Here is a 23,442-nt window from a genome sequence, read left to right on the forward strand (position 1 = left end):
GCTCGCTTATGCCGTCGCTTCTTCAAAATTTTCAGTTACTAGCCGGTCCCGAGCGCCAGCGTGCGTATATAACCATTGTCACTAGAAATGAGTCTGGTAAATGAAAAACAGAATATAATAAAGTGCAACGGAGTCACACAAACTCACCAATATTTTCGTGTCTACGAGTAGTTGGCTATTTAGTGAGTTATTTACTGAGTTAGGTACTATTACTACATAATATAATAATATATTTCTATTGATAAAAATACTGGTAAATAGAATTATTCATCGTCAAAAAATATTTATTTGCAAGATTTTTAACTGTTACCAATGGTAACAATGGTTACATGGACGCTTCGCCAGTGCATATAACTTACTTTATTTATAATCCAAATTGCTTAGGTATTTGCCTATAAAGAACTTAACTTATGAGTCCGAAATTCCCATTTTGTCCCGGTTACGGGGCAAAATGGGAAATGCTGCGGGGCAAAATGGGAATGTATTTTAATCAGGCTGGCAGAGTTCACAAATATAAGCTTCGTCTATAGGACTTCGCCTTATAGGATATAGTCTAATAGGACCTTCGTCTTCATCCTCAACACCTGCGCATTAATTATGAGCCCATCCCTGGCAGACATTACACACTACCCATCCTTCAGTTGACTGCAAATATAAGTATCCACAGTCGATGCAACCACAATCTATCGCATTTTCTTAGCGATAAAGTTGCAAATTTATTGAAGTAGTAGGGGAGGCTCACAGTGAGAACTGTGAGCGTAACATACGGACTGAACCTTAATATTAAGAAAACTAAATTCATGGTTGTCAGCCGTGTAAATTTAGATCCCGGGGCACTAATGGCAGATAGCGAAGAGATCCAGAGAGTCGACAGATTCACTTACCTCGGAACTACCCTCAACTCACAATGGGACCACGCTCAAGAGATTAGATCCAGAATTGAAATGGCACGGTCTACATTTATTAAGCTGAGATCCTTGCTGTGCTGCGGTGATCTCAGTTTGGGAACCAAGATGCGGATAGTGAGGTGCTACGTTCTTCCAGTGCTACTGTATGGAGTTGAAGCCTGGACACTGACGCAAGCCACTGAAAAGCGGATTGAAACCTTCGAGATGTGGATCTACAGGAGGATACTAAAAATATCTTATGTGGACCATGTCACCAACATTGAGGTCCTACAGCGCATGACAAAAGAAAAAGAAGTGCTTAATTTAGTAAAACAACGTAAGCTTGAGTACCTTGGCCACGTGATGCGGAACGAAGAAAAATATCGAGTTCTTCAACTCGTCATGCAGGGCAAAGTATTTGGCAGGAGAGGACCGGGACGCCGTCGTATCTCGTGGTTGAAAAACCTCCGACAATGGTTTGGGATAAGCTCCGCGGAGCTGTTTCGCAGAGCAGTCAACAAGGAAGAAGTAGGGGAGGCATACCAAGGAGCACTTGGTGGGGGATGCTTAGGTAGAATATGTTTGTGAAAAAGATTGACATTGATGACATAAGAAATGTTATAAAACAACTTCGCATATGGATAAAGACAAAGAGACAAGAAAATTGCAATTTCCTAACTTTGCAACTTTTAACTGTTCTGTTCAGATATTCAAATTATAGTCACCACGATGTCAAGTCATGCATCTCTTTTGATGCATTTTCTTCTTTTTTGATACAATTCACGTATTTATAATAAAATGAACATATAACAAAATTTTATTGTTTGAAAATCATACAGAGTGTAATAAAAACTGGGACATTACAATATACATTATTATAATAATTCGTTTGATACTAATTTAGAATCACATAGTAATAATATTATGTGAAATTGATTTCTTCTAAAGTATTATTTCTTGGCTCTAAAATATAATATCTTCTTCAATGCATTTGCCATCCACAAAAAGCTGATGTACAACACCTTCTTTCTTCTGAGTCGTCTCAGCCCTTATTGTCGCTGATGTATTACCCATTATAAAACTCATTTCTGTTCCATTGGTCACGAAGTTACTCTCTGCTTCTACCTGCTCACCATTGACGTAAATATTTAATGTTTGCTTTTCTGAAACAAAGTAAACTGTCAGAGATTTAAAGTATCCTACTCTAACAGACTATACTTGCTAAAGAAACTATACTTGCTATCACAAAAGATACCGCAGTATGTATATTATAGTGATTCAGTTATATCTTAAAGTTTATATGTACGATTATACAAAAATAGGTATATAATGTACCTATAACGCTCCTTTCACACATTACAAATTTGAAACGTGCGAGAGTTAAAACACACGATCACATTCCAATAATGGCTCGAGCATAGTAGTAGGTAGGGGAAAGGTAGGTAAAGTGGAATGGGTGGGTAAAGCGGAATAAGCTTAAAATTTAATTTCAAAATTGGCGGTTTTTGTTGTATCTCCTACCACAATATACCTTTTGACATTTGGCAATATTTACTTCAATATGGCGCACTTTCATTGATATGTTCATGTGAGTTAAACAAGATCATTGTTTTTTAACAAAAAGTTGTAATATTTGGTGACTAAGACGAAATTTCTTATCAGCAACAGGTAAGTTTTTCTAACCGTATTTATTATCTATTGTATAAAATGGTTATTTGTGGACATAAATACTCTTTCTTTAACTTATTAGCACATTTGGTTAGTAGCTATCGTGTTTGTACAGAAAAAATGTTGATGCGGGTAAAGTGGAATGAAACGTATGCGGGTAAAGCGGAATGACGTTCCACTTTACCTCCTAAAAGTTTAACAATGTTATTAAGTGACAACATTTTTTTAGCATGCCTAATTTTTACAAACGAAAGACTTCGCAGCAGAGTTGGGACGAGAAGGGAATGGCTGAGGCTCTAACTGCATGTCAAGGTGGTTTATCAATTCATTCTTCTGCAAAACAATATAACATTCCATCGACAACTCTTTTTAGAAGATTAAAGCGACCACCAGAAGAACGTTTAGTGAAGCAACTTGGACGATTCCGTTGCGTGTTCACGGTAGATCAAGAGAGGATGTTGGTAGACTATATTCTTAAAATGGAAGAACGCCTGTTTGGGCTAACTATTTCTGACTTAAAATATTTTACCTACGAGTTTGCCATACGAAATAACATTGAACATAGATTCAATAATGAGAAGAAAGAAGCTGGTAAAGTATGGTTGCTTGGTTTCATGAAACGGCACCCAGTTCTTTCACTTCGACTTCCAGAAAAAACGTCAGCAGCGCGAGCGTCAGCATTTAACGCAGTTAGTGTCGGAAAGTTCTTTGATTTATTGGAAGACTTATACCAAAAACACAACTACAAACCTAACCGCATCTATAATTGTGACGAAACCGGAATCTCTACCGTGCCAAATAAGCCTTCAAAGATTATTTCAAAAAAGGGGAAAAAGCAAGTAGGAGTTTTATCATCAGCTGAAAGAGGTACGCTTACAACTGCAGAAATTTGCTTCAACGCTGCAGGGGAATACATCCCTCCTGCTCTTATTTTTCCACGGGTGAGACATCACTTGACATTCGACATTGGAGTTCCTCTGAATACCAAAATTTTCACGCATGCTTCTGGATGGATGCAGACCGAAATCTTTACGGCTTGGTTTCACCATTTTATTAAATTTGCGAAGCCTACCTCCGAGGACAGGGTTTTACTAATTTTAGATGGCCATTCAACCCACATAAAAACATTGAAGTCTTAGAGCTTGCTAAGAAAAACTTTGTAGACATCCTGGTGCTACCACCACATTGCACACATCGACTTCAGCCACTGGACGTATCATTTATGTATCCCATGTCGACCTTCTATGAACAGGCAGTGCGAGTTTGGCTGCGAACCCACCCGGGGAAAGTCGTGACGATTCATGATGTCGGTCCTCTCTTCCGAGAAGCTTACTTGAAGGCAGCTAGTATGGCAACAGCTATCTCAGGATTTAAGAAGACGGGTATTTGGCCGTTTGAGAGACCTGATCCAAACGTTTTCGTGGCTGCAGATACAACTGATCGTCCTGGGCCTCTACTCGCTACATCTAACCTGCCATCAGCGTCCACTCCAGTGTCAAATGACATTCTCCTCCATAAGACTATTGTTAGTCCTGCGGATATTTTACCTATCCCACGGGTCGCTTCAAATATCGAAAATCCAACGAAGAAAAGGGCTCGATCAGGAAAAACTGTAGTAGCAACTTCTACCCCTTTTATTGAAGAATTAAAGAATTTGAAGGCTCCGACCCCAAAAAATCCAACCAAGAAAGTTACGAAGCAACTATTTCAAAGCGACAGCGAAGAAGAAGATGATGCAAACATCAGCATTTATAGTGACACCGACAGCGGTTCAGAGTTGGACCTACCAGTTCAAATTCCTACCATAAAAACAGAAGATATTAAGGAAGGGATATATGTAGCTGTAGAGTACAACGGACAAACATTTCCCGGTTTAGTAATTTCAAAATCAGGTGAATCAGCTTCTGTAAAGTGTATGGAAAGGACGCAAAAATATTTCAAATGGCCTAATAAAGATGATGTATTAGATTACAACATTAAGGACATTAAAATGATTATTAATGAACCAAAACAGTTAAGACGAGGGTTTTTCAATGTTCCTGAGCTCTGTTTATATGCTTAGTTGAATAAATAATATTAATTCATTTTAAGTTTTTGTATTCCGCTTTACCTCCAATATGGCGGGTAAAGTGGAATATTACACCACTTTTACTTTTGACGTTTTTCTCCGAAGTGGTGATATATTAGTTTAATTTCTTAACAGTACTACGTAGGGCTATAACGTAAGTGGCTTCTTCCATAAACTCAAACTTTTAAGACGAATACTTCTACCGGGATACAAGCTTGAATCGGTAATTATTCCACTTTACCTACCTTTCCCCTACATTCTTTCACGGTTTTTGCTGTAAATTTTAAATAACCCATTGGATTGACATGAAATTTGGCATGTAATATGGTGTAAAAAAGTAATATAGTGCCGATGTGTGCTTTTGCCTTGGGGGTGAGTTTCACCCCATCTCGGGGGTAAAAAAATATATGTCCAAGATAAGTCCCGAAATGGATAAACTGACTAATTTTAAGCAACTTTTGTTCTGTAGAATCTTTTCACGAAATCAATAATTTTCGAGTTATTTGCAAGTGAATATGTTCATTTTTTAACAAAATAACCACGTTTGTAGACGGTTTTTCGCAAATAACTCAAAACGTAAGCATTTTGTCGAAAAAACTACTCTTAGCAAAACTATAGCCTATAAAAAAGTGAAAAATTGGTGTATATATTAGGTCTCTATACCTAGCAAAAGAAGAGTTATAGCTAATGAAAAATATCTTAATATTCGAAAAATTCCAAATAGAATAATTAAATGTGAAATATCCAAATATTCTTGGGGAAAACACATTACAACTTTCCTTAAGTGTTTAAAAAAAGCTTTATTTCTGTTTTTATAAAAAACTTTCTAGCATCAAATGTAAGCAAGTTATGCTCAAAATAAAGTTGATCCCTTTTGTTTTGGCAAAAAAAATCAGGAAGATCACCCCCCAATTAGCAATTTAAATGAAATTAATCGTGACCGCTTTACAGGTTACTTTGCTTATGTTGTGTTTATACGATCTGTAAGTTTCATCGATACAAAGTGCTTATTTTTGAAAAAATTTGGTTTTGCAGTAAAATTTTTAAAAATTTTAATTTTGAAAAAAATGCTTTTTTTCAAACTCAATATCTAAAAACAGGAGTCTTCAATCAATGTATACTCCCTGTTCTGATATATGGCTCTCAGACATGTACGTTTACAAAAGAAAATATGGAAAAAATAGCAAAGACAGAAAGATCCATGGAAAGACAAATGCTGAACATTAAACTATCAGACAGGAAAAGAAACGAATGGATCCGTAACAAAACAAAAGTGAAATATGTCTTAACCCAAGTATTTATTTATTTAGCGTATGGCTTAAGTATATCACAGAATATATTTAGATTTATGCATTATACAATGCATCACAAACAGATGTCCAATTTTTTTATATATTCGATTGACCCTTCGGTTGCCATTACAAAGTCTATAGGGTCGCCTGTGTATGCTCTGCGTGGGCAGTCCTGAACAATGTGACTGATCGTCTGTCTTGCAGCGCCGCAGTCACAAGAAGGCGAGGGGAGTTTACCCCATCTGTGGAGGGAGTCGGCGCATCTTCCACAGTTTGTTCGAATTCGATTAAGGGCTGCCCAAATCTTACGGGGACGTTCAAATTCGCCAGGTTTCCCTATGATGTCCGGTAGACTATGGTAATGCGGATCTGTCCTACTTTCCCAATCTTCTCTCCTCTCTTTGTTAACCCAAGTAACAAAGCTTAAATGGAAGTTCGCCGGACACACCCTACGGTAGAAGGATGAAAGATGGACTAAGACGATTATACATTGGAGACCGTGGAATCACAAACGAAAAAGGGGAAGGCCACAAATGCGATGGTCAGATGACCTGAAGAAACACACTCGGTCAAAATGGATGCAAATTGCCCAAGGTAGAGAGGCATGGAAGAAGGAAGAGGAGGCCTATATCCAAGGATGAACGTTTAGGGTTGATTAGGTAGATAGAAAAAGTCAACAATTAGATGCAAATAATCTAAAATGCAGAGAAAATAAATATTTTTTCACTTTGAGTTTTTTACCAAGAAATAAACAATACTGTACACAACTGTACGTAATTTAGATGTACTGTGCATATGTATTTCATGTTTGTGCATTATAATGGAGTTTATCTGTAAGTATACCGTGTTTTATTAATTTTTACTATTTTCTCCGGCTAACACGGATTTTCGATAACCCGGATCGGCCGCGGTCCCGATTAATCCGACTTATCGAGGTTCCCTTGTATTTACCTGTGAAATTTTCTGCGAGACGATAAAAACAAAACGTGCCTGCCAGACACGTATCGTTCGCGCATCTGACACAGAGGTGTGAATACGATAATAAAGAGATCGACTGAAATAGAGAATGGTCTTGTAGTGCGCTTCCAACGTTCCAACTTATATTTTCGTAGAAATCAAGGAATTCCATACTAGGACACTATTCCATATTTGGTTACTTTCCTCTACCAAGGATTCTGCACTCCGTAGAGAATTTTCTCTGTCTCTAAAATTAATAAATATGTGACATTTCTAACGTTACAACTTTGATGACAGCTTCTGGTCTTCTACACTTGACGAATAAAGGGCGAATTAGATTTATTAGATATCGAATAACAGACTACAACAAAACACGTTGAAATGAAGAAAAATTTGAAGACAGGTTGTAAAATATACACCACGCGGAAGAAGAGACGTGTCGTTTAACGGCTTATGCTCTCAACTTTTTCAATCTTGAAAAAAATTACTAGGTACTTTATGCACTTATTACATAAATTACTATCCTACATGAACCGTGCTAGTTGAACGATGCGGTGATTTAAATACACTTCTAAAGAACTGAAATAAATTGAGTTCGTTGTTTGTTGGTTTTTTTACAGGTTTTAACAGATGACGATTGTAACGTTATAAACGTCACATATTTGTTATTTTTATTCAAATAATTTTTCATTTCAATTTATATATTGATTTTATTCATTTGTTAATTTTCTGTTTTGTTTTACTACTTTTCGTCTAAGAATAGTTGGCGCTCAACTGGATTGTGGGCAAATCTTCACTTCCGTCTGTCAATGTTCAAAATAATAGAAAGGGAATATTCTTCTTCAACTGCCATCTTCATTCCGAAGGTTGGCGATCATAAGTACTATACGTATTTTCGAAACTGCTGACCGAAACAATTGGTTGTTGCTACAGCTATACCATTCCCGTAGATTCTTTAGCCAGGAGTTTGGTCTTCTTCCTATGGACCTTTTTCCTGCTATCTTCCCCTGCATAATTATTCGAAGCAGTTCATATCTTTCGCCTCGTGTAATGTGTCCCAAGTATTGCAGTTTTCGTTTTTTGATCGTAAATATAACTTCCTTTTCTTTATTCATTCTTCTCAAAACCTCGACGTTTGTGACTCTCTCCGTCCATGATATTCTCAAGATTCTGCGATACATCCACAGTTCAAATGCCTCTAATTTTTTGGTATCAATCTTTTTCAGCGTCCATGACTCCATTCCGTAGAACAGCACAGAAAGTACGTAACATCTCATTAGGCGAAGTTTCATTTCAAGGCTCAAATCTCTTCCACAGAACACTCTCTTCATTTTAGTGAATATGGATCTGGCTTTTTCTATTCTTATTTTGATTTCTGCTGAGCTATCGTTGTCTTTATTTATTTAATATTGATATTTGCTAACTCGATCGATAATTTCATTGTGAATATAAATTTTGGACATTTCGTGTTGATTTCGATATTACCATAAATTTAGTTTTCTTTATGTTCAAAGATAGTCCATATTCTTCGCTGCAGTCTGCTATCTTATTCACCAATGTCTGTAGCTCTTCAAGTGTTTCTGCGATGAAAACGGTGTCGTCGACAAATCTCAGATTGTTTAATCTAACACCATTTATTTTAATACCTATAGATTGCTCAGAGAGTGTTCTATTCACTATGTCTTCGGAATAGAGATTAAACAGGGTTGGTGACAGTATACAACCTTGTCTCACACCTCGCTTTATTTCAATTTCTTCAGTGGTATTATTCTCTACTCTCACTACTGCTTTCTGATTGTAGTACATATTTGCTATTAGTCGGATGTCTCGTTTATCTAAATTTTTTTCTGCCAGGAGTCTTATTAGATGATCATGCCGCACTTTATTAAAGGCCTTGTTATAATCTTTGAAACACATGAATACATCTTGATTTATGTCAAGACATCTTTGAGACATAACGTTCAGTGCAAACAACGCCTCTCTTCTTTTTCCGAGTCCATTTCGGAATCCAAACTGGGTATCATTGATGTCCATTTTCAGTTTTCTGTGTACTCTAGTGTGTATAATTTTCAGGAATATTTTCAGTACATGGCTCATCAAACTGATTGTACGGTCATCACTACATTGTTTGGCATTCATCTTTTTTGGTATGATAACAAAAGTGGAAAACCATTCTTGTGGTATTTTTTCTGATGTATAAATGCTATTGAAAAGTTCAACTAAAATGTTGATCGAGTCCTCTTCTATCAGTTTAAGGATTTCCGTTGGTATTTCATCTGGACCTGAGGCTTTACCGTTTTTCATTCTTTTTAGTGCGTACATGACTTCCTCCTCCGTTATTTCTGGACCTTCGTCTCCTTGTATGTTGCTTAATTCAGATTGTTGTCTATCATCTGCAAAGAGTTCTTAAACATAGTTTTTCCATATCTTCAACTGTTCTTCTAGTTGTGTTATTATGTTTCCGTTGACATTATACAGGGTATTTGGCTGCTTACGTTTTTGTGTACCTGCAAGTTCTTTTGCCTGCAATTGATCCATTTCTTCACTTTTTCTTTTATAAAAATCTTCCTTTGCTATTCTGATTTCTTTTTTGATTTCTTTCTGTATTTGTTTATACCTTTGTTCGTTTTTTCCTTTCATTATTCTCCGATGGTCCATGAGAAGAAGGATTTTATCAGTCATCCATCTTTATTTATTTTTGGTTTTTCTTTAGTCAGAATTTTCTTCGCAGGACTTGTTATCGCCATTTTTACGTTTTGCCATTTTTTTATCTATGTTGTTCGTTGGCTGAGATGTTTCTTTTTCATGAAGTATTTTCAAATTATTATTAATACATCTTTGCAGTTCCTTCTTTACCTCCAGGTTACATAAATGACTGACGTCTTTCTGGTTTGCTCTTCTTTTCTGCTCCAATCTTTTTAGTTTAATACTCACTTGCGCTATTAGAGGGTTATGGTCTGAATAGACATCTGCGCCTGCGCCTGGGTAAGCCTTAACGGATTTTAAGGAGTTTCTGGATCGTTCGTTTATCAGTAAAAAATCAATCTGGTTTCGAATTATTCTTTGGCCATTGTCCTGGGGTGATTTCCACGTATAAAGTCTTCTCTTTGGTAAGTTGAAGAATGTATTAGATACAATCATGTTATTCTCCTGACAGAATTGAAGCAGTCTGTCACCTCGTTCATTTCTTTTACCGAGTCCGTATTCTCCTACATGTTTGCCACTTTTTCCTTTACCAATTTTTGAGTTAAAATCACCTAGAATTACGGTGATGTCTCGTGGTTTCGTTGATTTTAATACTTGATTGATTTCTTCGTAGAATTGTTCAATTTCTTCCTCGGATTTATCTGCTGTAGGTGCATAGATTTGTATGATATTTAGTTTACTTGTGTTTGTTTGTAGTTGGAGAAATAAGAGCTGATCTGATACTGGAGTAAAATTAATGACCTACTGCATCACAGACTTAGATACGAAAACTGCTACGCCATGTCTGTGTTAGTACTACTGTTTTCGGAGTAATATGCTATGGCATTTGTTGTCGAAAAACTGCCAGAATTTGGCCACCTTGCCTCACTAATGCCTAGAATGTCGACATTTAATCTTTACATTTCTTGTATTATATTATGCATTTTGCCTGGATCATACAATCATACATACTCCTAACATTCCATGTACCAATTTTTAATACTTTCTTGGGTGTTTTTCTATTTTCTTTAAGAGTGGTATTTATTACTTCACAGGGATTTTGCTGGTTGATGACCCGGGAGGCCCTGTGGTCTCCTTGTGATATACCTCCCATGCCGGATACTGGTCTCCGATTCCCATGAGCAGTGGTTGAGTTGGCTTTTTCTTGTACAGTCATGATGATCGTACTAGAGATATCCATGACGGATCTTTAATGTAGTGGTTTCTCTTTGCCTTCTACCTCCTTATGACGTTGACTAGTAAATAGTTAAAAAAATTGGAAAGAAATCCTTTGTAAAAAGTATAAAATTTTTTTATTAAAAATCCCTTAAAAGGGCTACATCACAACAAAACGTTTTCGATTTTTATAAAAAATCATCATCAGTGTTCGATAAACTGGATGCTAGCTGAGCCACAAAAGAAAAATATCTGGGCAAAAACCCTTTACATATAATATAGATGCCTTAAAAGTGCATACTTCGATAAAAAGGCCTGTGATGGTCACATGACAAACAGGATAATGCCCTAAGGTAAGGTATACATTAGGGCATTATCCTGTTTGTCATGTGACCATCACAGGCCTTTTTATCGAAGTATGCACTTTTAAGGCATCTATATTATATGTAAAGGGTTTTTGCCCAGATATTTTTCTTTTGTGGCTCAGCTAGCATCCAGTTTATCGAACACTGATGATGATTTTTTATAAAAATCGAAAACGTTTTGTTGTGATGTAGCCCTTTTAAGGGATTTTTAATAAAAAAATTTTATACCTTTTACAAAGGATTTCTTTCCAATTTTGTGATTGATGGTATACAGCCAACTACAGGAAAACCTTTTCTTTTCCTTGTGGATTTAGTAAATAGTTCTTCCGCCTTTAGTGCCAATTTCTTGACCCCAGGACAAAAGAGTGCCCTTTCACTTGCATACCAACCGAAGTTGGTCAATAAGTGGGGACTGCTTATTCCGGCAGTCACTCGGTCGCCAGAGCCTCGTCAGTTATCTAGCAGGGTGCACCGGATGATCAAGATCAAAATCATCACACGGGCAGGTGAGGTTGACCTTTGGATAGGAGAGGCTGTGTGTTGCGCGTCACCATCGCTTACACTCCAAAGGGAATATATTTTTATATAAATATTCTGTCCATTTAAGGCTGATTTATGTTAGAATGGGGCGTGCACGATACGTGCCGTAGAATAATAGAAAGCGCACGTCCCCACTCCGTTGTCGATCCGTCCCGTTTTAACATAAACTAGCCAATGCTTTTCATATCAGATGATCCTTCAACGTGCCCCGTAAGACAGCCGTGTCGTCCATGCCCCGTCCTAACATAAACCCGGCTTTAAGCACATGTTTCTGTCCAAAATTCATTTATATGTATTTTAATTGGGGTAAGTCTTTTTACCTTCTAGTAATGGCATAGATATTAATCATTCATCTAGTCGCAATCAGATTTTAGTGTAGAGTGTAGTGTTTGTGTTGAGTTAAAGTCTTGTTACTTAGTTAAGTCGACATTGTCTTTACAAAGAAACGTTGTATCCAAACGTTTGCGGTCCCTCAGGTGAGTACCGATTCCACAAGGACAGAGATAATTTTTATTTATTAAAATTTCAATAAAGCAAAATTTTCCATCGAGTGTCCAAAGGTAGGCTCTCTTACCACTAAGCCACTAAAGGGATATTGGGGTAAAATTATTTATTTATAATTATTATTTTTTTCCATATTTTTTTGACTTACTTTTTATACATAGATAACCAAATCTCTAACCACGTTTTTTTCCACCTTTTAAATCATATCTGCATATAGGATTTTCATTTAAATAGTTTTAACTAATTTATTTTCGGGTATAATATCACAAGAGAGTGAGAATAAGTTGAAAATAATGCGACAGTTTTTCGAAAATTTGTTGTATGGCTATTGCCCAACGACAACAAATTTGAGTAAAAATGAAGCATTATTTTCTTATTGATTTTTACTGTCGTGTGATATTTGTAAGATTATTTTGTAATACATATATTATGGATATTTACTTAAATGTTACAGTTGTCAAAACTAGGAAACTGGTTGCCATTAAACGGAAACAATCTACTTAAAAAAATTCTATCGGTAATTTTCTACAGTAGATAATTCTCAGTATAATTTTAATCTGATTGGACAGAATTAAACACGTGATCAAATATCTTACTATACGATTGGAAGTTAAAATCATTAAAAAATAATCGGGTATAATATCACAAGAGAGTGAGAATAAATTGAAAATAATGCGACAGTTTTTCGAAAATTTGCTGTCTGGCAATAGACACGAGAGCCCGCAGGGCTCGAGTGGCTATTGCCCAATGACAACAAATTTGAGTAAAAATGAAGCATTATTTTCTTATTTTATTCTTACTGTCATGTGATATTCGTAAGATTATTTTTTAATACGTATATTATGGATATTTTCTTAAATGTGACAGTTGTCAAAACTAGGAAACTGGTTGCCATTAAACAGAAACAATCTACTTAAATAAATTCTATCGGTCATTTTCTACAGTAGATAATTCTCAGTATAATTTTAATTTCATTGGACAGAATTAAACACGTGATCAAATATCTTAGTATACGATTGGAAGTTAAAATCATTAAAAAATAATCATAATAATTATATTCATTATTTGATCCGCTATTTTTATTTAATATTTTCTTAAATTTGTATTCACTTGTAATCTTGGAAAATATGGCAAGGAAGTTTTTAAAACACATGCAGATGCTAACTTTTATGGTTTTAGTTTTTTTGGCTTTACATTTTTTTGTCCATCATTTCCACACATTCTATTCACAAGAGTGGAACTTCCCGAGCGTACTACATAAGGACTTTCTCAAATCGTCGACATGAAATAAAACTCCAGCTGCTTTTTAGAAGTCACAACGGCTACTTGAAGAACATGCCAGCATTCAGATTCAGCTACATCTAAGCCATCGTTTGAAGCTAACAACAACAACTACACGAAGCCAACAGTGCATACAACAACAACGTCATAAGTATAATTTCTATTTTGTAAAGCTTGAGGCAGGATTGGCTGTGTGACTAATAAAATTTCAGCTTATTTTGCTTTTGAATCTATCTATTAGCCTTGCGACATCCAATATTGGACATAGGCCTCCCCTTCGCTCCCCCATCTGTCTCTATCCTGAGCCATGTGCATCCATTTTGAGCCGGCTTGGTGTTTCAGGTCATCTACCCATCTCATCTGTGGTCTCCCTCTCTTTCGTTTATATGTCCATGTCCTATGTCCTTTTGAATACTTATAAAATAAATATTAGTTAATTTCATGTTAGAACTTAGATCTGAGTGATTGATCTAGATGAAGCCTTAAACAATTGGCTTCCATAGTTAGTTGGAGTGTTATTGTTACATATTAGCCCCCATTTACTTGGGGAGCCTACGGAGCGCTGAGAGACATATTTAGGAGCAGTATACCGATTAATTTGAAAAAACAAGTATTTGATCAATTTGTGCTACCTATAATGACATATGGAACAGAGACACTGACTCCAATCAAGGCAACAGCATCGAAAAAGAGGGTTGCTCAAAGACGTAAGGAAATATCCATGCTGGGATAAAATAAGAATTGGAGATCTCAGACAAAGAACCGATATCACAGATTTTATAGAACGTGTCACCAAGCTCAAACGGAACTGGACAGGACACGTCGCCAGGCTGAAGGATTTAAGATGGACACGAAAGCTAATGGAATGGAGACGAAGAGAACATAAACGCAGTAGAGGAAGGATGCCTACACGATGGACAGATGATATCAGGCGGATTAGTAAAAACTGGCAACAATCAGCACAAAACCGTTAAGTGTGGAAACAGTTGGGGGAGACGTATGTCCAGCAGTGGACGTAAATTGGTTGGATGATCATGATGATGATGATTAGCCCCCAACTTTCTGTGCTACCTAATTATATGGTTACATATTTGTGTCCACCGTTCTAATGGGTCGTTCAAATGTTACACAATCCAATTGAAAATATTAACCAATTGAAAATATAATATACTTTTATAAATAGTTATTTTTCTCTACTCTTTTGTTCAAAAATGTTTTTGGTTCCTTTTCACGTATATTTTTGACATCGTGACCTCAAAGTTCATTAAACTTTAAATAAAGCTATAAAATGTGACTAGTTTCTTGTAATTTTTTTTCGTTTACCTTAAACTCAACATAAAATATCATAAAAAGTGAAATAACTGAAGCAAGACAATGTTTGTAAACCGAGCGTGTTTTCTGTAACCGTAATAGTACTTAAATGTTCTGTAAAACTTGTCTTAGTAAAATGGTACTTGTCCACAAAACGGAAATGTTTTGTAGATAAAAGAAAAAAATCACTATATTGTGAGACTAATAGTCGTGTCATTATATTTAAGGAAGTAATTTAATAAACACATCTTCCGCTGAAGAACAAAAAAAAAATTAAAAGGGAATAAAATACGTGCAAAATTTACCATGAGTTGTTACAGTTATAGTTAATTTTTTAACCTTCGGATGACCAAGGGGGGTAAATTTGGACCCCTGCGTATGTTTTTATTTAATAAATTCTATCCTCATATTTTGAAATAAAAAAAATTAAAAAATAAAAATGTATACCATTTTTATTCAGTTGCAATGCGAAGGCAAAACAATCCTACTTTTCAATTAGAATACGGAGTGCAGTCCAGTCCCTTGAATCGCGATTTTCGGCTCTTATTGGAGCCTCATCGGAAAGAACGTAGGCACTGTTCTCCATATTTTAACTGATTCTCATCTAGAGCTTTTCCCACCCATTGCAACCGAAGTGATGATAGTCGGAGGCTAGCGCCATCTGGCATTGAAAGACGAAGTAGTTTTCAATCCTAATAGTAAATTATTAATATTGAAAATATTAAAAATATTACTAAAACATTTTTAAATTGAAAACTTATTGGTACACTTTCCTGGTGACACCTCCAAGACTTCTACAATTTGCAAGTCAAATGGATGCTGCAGTGAAGAGAGAGGGAAGGAATTCTACACTATGCAATTCACATCCCCCGTCTGCAGCTGTTAAAGTTCCAACGGAAAAATGCACCTAGTTACTCTACGGAGTAATACGACTATAAAATAAAAATGTATACCATTTTTATTCAGTTGCAATGCGAAGGCAAAACAATCCTACTTTTCAATTAGAATACGGAGTGCAGTAAAAAAAATTAATATATTCTGAAGTTGATGTTTAGTAAAATACCGTCTATTATGTGGAATTCCAAGTAGTTTTACACTGCGCGTTATCAAAATCTATTTTTAGAATGTGGTGCCTGTTATGTAAAATCCAGGCCGTAGAAGAATGTCATGGTTGCGGAATTTGAGAGAGTGGTTTGGCTGCACCACTAATGAACTTTTTAGGTCAGCTGTAAACAAAGTCAGGGTAGCCTTGATGATTTCCAATCTCCGATAGGAGTGGCACAAGAAGAAGAAGCCTGTTATGTACGAATCATGATATTCCTGTCTGCTACAGTTAGTCATTATTATTATTTCCTGGCGTATATTATTATAGTTTCTTAGTATTTTGTGTACATATAAGATATGGCCCGCAAATATCTTACTGAGGCTGAGTTACAGGAAATTGTTACTGCTAGCGATTTTTATGATGATATAGAAGATGAAATAGTATCAAAAAACGAGGAAGTATTGTTAGATGAAGATTTAAATGCTGAAAACATTCATTCCAGGTCATTTTTGACCTGGGGTCATTTTTTACCCCCGTTGGTCATCGGAAGGTTAAGATAGAAAAGTAAGCGGTAGATCTCCATTATGGGAGCAGTTTCTATAAAGAGGATAATATGCTTGAAAAGGATTTTAGCCTTTGTGGATCTTAGCCTACTCACAGAGCAGTCGTCACTCACGTCGATTCCTAGCAACATTCATTCCTCCATCTGCTGATCTTTAAAATCTTTAAGTCTTCTTCCACATCATCAATCCATCAATTTTAGATAAAACAGGAAAGGCAGAAAGTAAAACAGATTACTCATGAAAGTACCTAATAGGTCAACAATAAATCTAAAACCCCCTTTTTTAAATCCCTAAGCTGATAAGTAAGTTTTCTTTTATACTATTAGAAACAAGTAATTCCCGGCAGATTTAAGATTACGAATAGTAAATATTTAGTATACATACAATAAAAGATAATGTCATATATATTTTTCCTTATCACAATGTTTATGATACAAATTTATTTTTATACAACCCAGAAAACTGTGAATTACAATCGAATGTAACAGTCTCAATATAAATACTGTTGAGGCAAAACAGTATGTATCAGTTCATTTTCTTCCCGAAATCTGAGTAGGTACCAACTATAACAATGAAACAAGTTATTGTCTCCTTGTGTTGTTTGATTATAGCAACTGCAGCTATACCAATTGAAAGTTTTGTAGATGAAGATGGCCAACAATATGTTTTAGTTCCTTTGCAGAGGCAGAGAAGGTAAGAAAATTGATTATAATAATATATTTTCTATTTTATTTATTACTATACACTTCAATATTATTCAAATACGAATATTTGTATTCGTTGTTTGCCAGATTCTCTTCCCATTTCAGTTTTATTTAATCATGGTTTTTAATTTTCTTACTGTGTCAAAAATTAGATCCAATATATTTAATACATATACATATACATACCCATAGTATATACGAGTATGTATGCATATAGAGTTTTATAGGGCATGTTGGTATATAACTTGAATTTGTTATATTATGTACTGTACTGGGTTAGGCTTTTGTCATTCCATGACAAAAATTTTAAATTTCTAATGATACTTTTTTCTCATAATTGTAGAATATCTTATTTTATTTTGTTCAATCTCTTAGGATCGTCTACTTATTGGCCTTACGTTTTAGAAATTTATATACTCCTCATTCCTTGAACTCTTATCAGGGCGTGGTGACTTGGTGACACTCTAAATATTCTTAGCTTGCTGCTTCCATTGGTTGTGATTCTGTGCCAGGTCCTGTACGGCTTAACACAGGGATTTTCCCACCAAAATCTTTATTTGGTCGCCAATCGTGTCTTGACCTGGTCACTTGGTCTTGACCTTCTACTTTTCACTCTACTACCAATAGTTTCAAGGCCCCCGTCTTTCTGGCTAGTGGCCGAAGTAATTTAGGTATAATTGGTTTCATACCTCTTAACTCCTTTTCATAACTCTTTTTTTCATTATATCAAAGGCTACAGATTTCCATATTGATAAATCCAAGCCAGCGTTTGTTGCAAAATAAACATTTGCTCTGCCGTGTTGCTTCCCCGTCTGTAGGTACCCATATTAATATTCTCTAGTTATAATTTTCATCTGTTTTTCAAAACATCCTTTTTAATAAATGTATGTATTCAATATTTTGGCACTTGTTCTTCTCTCCATATCCTTCTCCATTAATTTAAGATTTTATGTTTGCAAAGCAGAACTTTGCAGTAGCATGGCGTGTGTTATAGCGTTTCTTTTTTCTTCCGCTTATAGAAAGAAGAGTTCTCATTATTTGGCTAACTCACCTTATTAAAACTACACCTTATAGGGTTGTAGCCAGTGAAAAGACCAGCTAACAATAACATTGTGGTCATTTCCAGCAAGCAAATATTTTGGGCATTAGTAGTAATAGTCCGTTGAAATGTTACATTTAGTGTGTATTTATTAGAGGAGTTGATTTTATTTTTTAATGTGTAGGGGGTTCAGTAGAAGCTTAAGTTCAAGTTTTTGGGGTTGAGGCCCTTGTCCCCCGGCCGCCATCTTGGAAAAAGAGGTGTAAAGGACTTTTGCGCTGTATCTCGTAAACTAGCTACCCTACAGAAAATTTCATTTTACATAAAATGAAGCAAATTAAATTTTCTACAATTTTATATCTATTACTTTTTATCGTAAAGTGACCAAAAAAAAAGTTATAAACAAAAATAAGAGAAAATTTTGTAAGAAATTTCCTTTTGGAGGTTATAACTTTTTTTACGTTCATTTCACAATAAAATAACATCCTAGCGATTTTGTAGAGGATTTTTCAATAAAGAATTTTGACTATAAAGTTGTTTAATTTTATTTACTATCTAGGTTTTACAGCGCTTCAAACTTGACCAGATTCTCGAATTCTCGTAGAAAAATAATGCTTTTCTATCTATATATTAGACGAGCGGCATTAACCGTTATGCCAACCACGAAAATCAAATTTAAGGTGAATGATCAATTTTGGATATTTTTATGTTTTCGAGGTCGCTGAATCCGAATATGAAGTTTATTTTTATCTAGAGTTGGTGGAACATGTTAAAAAAATAAATTTTATACAAAAATGCCAAAAATGAATTTTGATGATTTTTCAAATTTACCTCGCTGTATCTTTGGTCGCTGTAAATATTTCCTTTTAAAAATTTTACTGTCTCATCTTTGAAGTATGTAGATAACAGTGAAATTTGTCCAAAATGTTTAAACACATTAAAAAAGGAGTTATTAATTTATTAATATTTTGTCATCATATTTCGTTAGTTTCATGTTTACTTAAAAAAGTTGAGTGACAAACTTTTTAGTTTATAATTTTAACCAACACAACAATAAAATATAGTTCATAAAGAAGTTTTTCGGAAAATTTTAAGTCAAAATATATAATAGGAAAAAAGTTATGTTACTTCATATACAAGCGGCACACCCCAAAAAACGCTTATATCTCGAGATCCTGACCGCGGTGTGATGAATGGCTAATTTTGATATCAAAAATCGTTTTTTTGCTCTGCTTAAGAATTTTGCATTTTGCGGTTGCGTCGTTCTTCTTCTGAAGCGGCGAATTTGTCCTCAAACAACTTCTTGGGCCTTTTCTATATATACTTAGAGTTATAAGTTTTATAGTGGGAAGAAAGGTCAAAAACAGATTAATAATAGTATAGGAATGTTAAAATCATAATAAATTGTATGAATAAAGAATATATATAGATAGAAAAGTAAGCCTAACTTTTGTTTTTATTGTATCCCTATGAGCATTCGAGAATCTGGTCAAGTTTGGAGCGCTGTAAAAAATTGCTATAATGTTATTTTATTTCAAAATGAACTGAAAAAAAGTTATAACATCCAAAAGGAAACTTGTTAAAAAAATTATATATTTTTGGTTATATCTTTTTGTTGGACACTTGACGATAAAAAGTAATACAAAAAAAAATGTGGAAAATTTAATTTGTTACATTTTATGTTTAATTAGGTTTTCCGTAGGGTTGGTAGTTTACGAGATATTGCGCGAAACCCCTTTGCACCCCATTTCCAAGATGGCGACCGGGGGACAAGGATGGCGACCCCAAAAACTTGAACTTAAGCTTCTACTGATCCCCCCTACACATTAAAGAAATAAAATTGACTCCTCTAAGAAATGCAAGATACGGCCTAAAAAATGTAACATTTTAATGGACTATAAAAAAGTTGTGAAAAATCATGCTTTATTTTTCGAAAGCAATACCATAGGAAATTATATAAAAATATAGATACCCAAAAACCTACTTTCTTTCTACTTTTATGGCATAATATATTATAATATTCTATTCTAAACGGCTATTTCAGAATTGTCTTATTCTAATCTAATTCTACTTTAATAAATTCCAGAATAGAATTATTTACTAAAATTTTCCATTTACAGGGATCTAACATGGGGAGCAAACCAAAATGGTTACTCTCTTGGCCAAAAAGGTACTATCTACAGCAGTGGTAATCACCAATTTGACGGCTCGTACGGTGCATCAAAAGCTTGGGGATCACATGGTATTAAACCCGATTCATTTGGCGGCCGTGTAGATTATACTCACAGTACTAGTGGTTCAAACGCCTTTGTTGGAGCAAACAGAACTCCAGGTTGGGGTACTGATGTGGCTGCCGGTGGAAGGTACAATATAGTTCAAGGAAAGAACTGGAATGTTGGTGCAACAGGACAGTACGGAAGGCATTTCGGTGGGCCTATTGGGACTGGAAAACCAGGATATAGTGCTTTCTTAAATGTAAACGGACGGTTCTAAATAACAAATTAGCAGTATTTATTTTACATTAGTTTATTTTTATTGCCTGCCTATTTATTTTTTTTGAATAAAAACATTTTTATGAATATTTGAAATATTTTTATCAATAACCTTACAAAGGTTCTAGGTTGTAATCCTTAACCTTGTTCTTGTGTCAGCGCCCTTTCTTAATCAAGTGGTGTTAAGAACTCTGCTTGTTTTTCTCCCTGAGGCTCTATTTTTGGCACCAGAAAGAGATGCCTATCCCAAATACAGTCATTATTCTCTCTATCACTGGTCGCAGAGTTTTAGATTGCACTGCGCAATCTAGGTATTATATGCCTATGTATATATCTATGTATAAACCTAACCTAAATTAACTCCACAAAAAAGGTTTTAAATGCAGGCCAGTGAATTACATAATTTTTGTTTAATAATTTTTACTGCTCTGTATTGTTAATTAATTTGTATCTACTCACCAAATACTATTCTGTATCTCTTTCCCTCGGTGATAACTGCCCAACTCCTGATAGATTGGGATTGTTTTTCTGTGAATTTTTCTAATGGTTTTCCATCTATCTCCAAACTATAAGAAAAGGCGAAGTGTGGTATTGGATCTACTTTTAAGAGACATTTGGCTTCTTGTTTCCCTATATAAAATTCCTCGTCGCCGACTAGTTTGAACATCCAATCTCTTCTCACAATCTCCTATAAATATGCACATGTATAATTAGAAGATAACAGATCAATCATAGACCAGGATAGACTATAGATACAGACAACTCTTACATAACATCTATAAAACAGCAACTACGACAACGACAGTCGAATGGGAAAATAAAAAAAACAAAACTAAGGAGATGTAATATCCTCAAAACCCTTCCCCTTAGCTCTGGAAGACGTCTTTAAAGAATTGGAATGGGAAGACATGGATATCAACCTAAACGGAAAGAAACTCAATTACCTCAGATATTGCGACGATGTTGTTCTTATTACAACCAACCAAGAAGAACTAGCCACAATGATCACTAAACTAGCACAAGCATCAGAGAAGATAGGATTAAAAATGAGCATGAGTACAACAAAAATCATGACAAATAAAAATGACAGAATAAATATAAATATAAATGACGTAAATATTGATGTTGTTGACGAATATATATATATATATATATATATATATATATATATATATATATATATATATATATATATATATATATATATATATATATATCCTGGGTTAAATAATCAAAGCTAATAAAGAGAACCAAACAATTGAAGTACAAAGAAAAATCAGATTGGCTTGGGCAACGTTTGGAAAGTTAAGATGGACACTAAAAAGCACAAAGATACAACAGTATCTGAAAACCCGTGTATTTGATCAGTGCATCCTTCCTATTCTGACGTATGACTCACAAACATGGACATTAACAAAGTATAACATAAACAAAATAGAAATAACTTAGAGAAAAATGGAAAGATCAATGTTGGGAATAAAACTGCAAGACAGAAAATCAAACAAATGGATACGAGAAAAAAACACAAGTAAAAATGTAACAGAACATATACCAGGGTTAAAGTGGAGATTTGCGGGCTACAATGCGAGACAGGAAGATAAAAGATGGAATCCTGAAATACAAAACTAGAGACCGTGGACAGGAAGAAGAGGAAGAGGAACACCTCAGATGCGATGAAAGGACGATATTTAAAAAGCTGCAGGAACTCACTGGAAAAGCGCAGCCAAGGACAGACAGATATGGAAAGATTTCGGGAAGGCCTATGTCCAAAGTTGGATAGAAATGGGCTAAAGAAGAAGAAGATCAATCATCTTATAATCTTAAAAAAAACTGTTTTAGAAAAAGAAAAATTGTATTTGTAACATGTAAAGATAGCGTTAAAAGCTCACGTCGCTGGTTTGCCAGCGCTGAGTATACACTCACTCCCACTTTACCTTCCACCACCATCCATGCGCACTGGAGAAGGATCACTTGCCACGATATAAAACGACGTTCGCCACAATAGATAGGTGATTTAGCCAGAGTACTGCTATGGTGGGAACTCCACCGGCTCCTTGGGGTAATGACCAAAGGCCAACGGCTCCGGTTAGAGGGCGGATCTAGTGGATCTCCCTAACCAAGTATCGATTGGTCGGTATCCCGTTCCTTCAGATCAAGTATCGAAAGATTCGTGTACCTCTGGCCTAGAATAAGTACTGGTTATTCCTTCTCCTTGGTGTGTAGATACGTCGCACTTTTCTTTCAATTTTCATAACATTAGCCGTATTTATTTTTCGCAGATATTAACAGTGGGCGTCGTCGATATGCTTATTCAGGAGGATTGGTATTTTATTTTATTGTAGGTTGTTTGTCGGTTGTAAGTTATTTTTATAGAATATATGTTTATTTGAATTCAAATTGTGTTAGACTGAGTCTGGTATATATATCCTACCTAACTTTTTATAATTCTTGCTCTTGTGTTACAAACAATCACGTATTATATCCAAACAAGTGCGGTACTTCTGAAGAGTAAAAATCCGATAAAATGTTCATATCTCAGCCGGATTCGAACTCATTCGAACGACAAATATTTCTATGAAATCAATATTTCAAGCACATTTTTTTTGTAAGTATGGTATAATTAAAAATGTATAAACATTCTCAATTTCTTTGCAAAACGAAAATGCAGCAGCTGCATAATACTCTGGTTAAAGCGGAGAGTGCAGGAAGAGTCTACATCGGTTTCGGAGATCTTTTTCCCCTCATCAGTAAACCCATATCCTCTTCTCTCCGCTTTAACCATTTACCATAGCTTGGGCCTTCCCGAATTGCAAAGAAAGAAATGTCACGGATGAACTAGGGCCATCTACCGAAAAACAAACTAAG

General features: G+C 35.2%; 2 protein-coding genes across 2 annotated transcripts in view; one reads left to right on the forward strand and one right to left on the reverse strand.

Moving 5' to 3' along the window:
* Nucleotides 1-1,686: 1,686 nt before the first annotated feature.
* The window catches only part of LOC126882939 (fas apoptotic inhibitory molecule 1), a 30,439-nt gene continuing 8,683 nt past the window's right edge, over nucleotides 1,687-23,442 (reverse strand). The window contains exons 3-4 of the mRNA XM_050648015.1: nucleotides 21,037-21,265; nucleotides 1,687-2,050 (exon numbers count right to left, since the gene is read on the reverse strand). Of these exons, the coding sequence (XP_050503972.1) occupies nucleotides 1,851-2,050; nucleotides 21,037-21,265 (429 nt within the window). The 3' untranslated portion in view covers nucleotides 1,687-1,850. The remainder of the gene's footprint in view (nucleotides 2,051-21,036; nucleotides 21,266-23,442) is intronic.
* LOC126882940 (uncharacterized) lies at nucleotides 16,786-20,666 on the forward strand. The gene is made up of 2 exons (XM_050648016.1): nucleotides 16,786-17,035; nucleotides 20,206-20,666. The coding sequence occupies exons 1-2, from the start codon at nucleotides 16,914-16,916 to the stop codon at nucleotides 20,576-20,578; spliced, it is 495 nt and encodes a 164-aa protein (XP_050503973.1). The 5' UTR covers nucleotides 16,786-16,913; the 3' UTR covers nucleotides 20,579-20,666.

Source organism: Diabrotica virgifera, chromosome 4, assembly GCF_917563875.1.
Source record: "Diabrotica virgifera virgifera chromosome 4, PGI_DIABVI_V3a".
NCBI lineage: Eukaryota > Metazoa > Arthropoda > Insecta > Coleoptera > Chrysomelidae > Diabrotica > Diabrotica virgifera.

Excerpts from the sequence above, each read along its gene's own strand:
- LOC126882940 (XM_050648016.1), top strand. The coding sequence starts at position 16,914 with ATGAAACAAGTTATTGTCTCCTTGTGTTGTTTGATTATAGCAACTGCA. Across the intron at positions 17,036-20,205 it reads CCTTTGCAGAGGCAGAGAAG|GGATCTAACATGGGGAGCAA; the intron begins GTAAGAAAATTG and ends TTCCATTTACAG.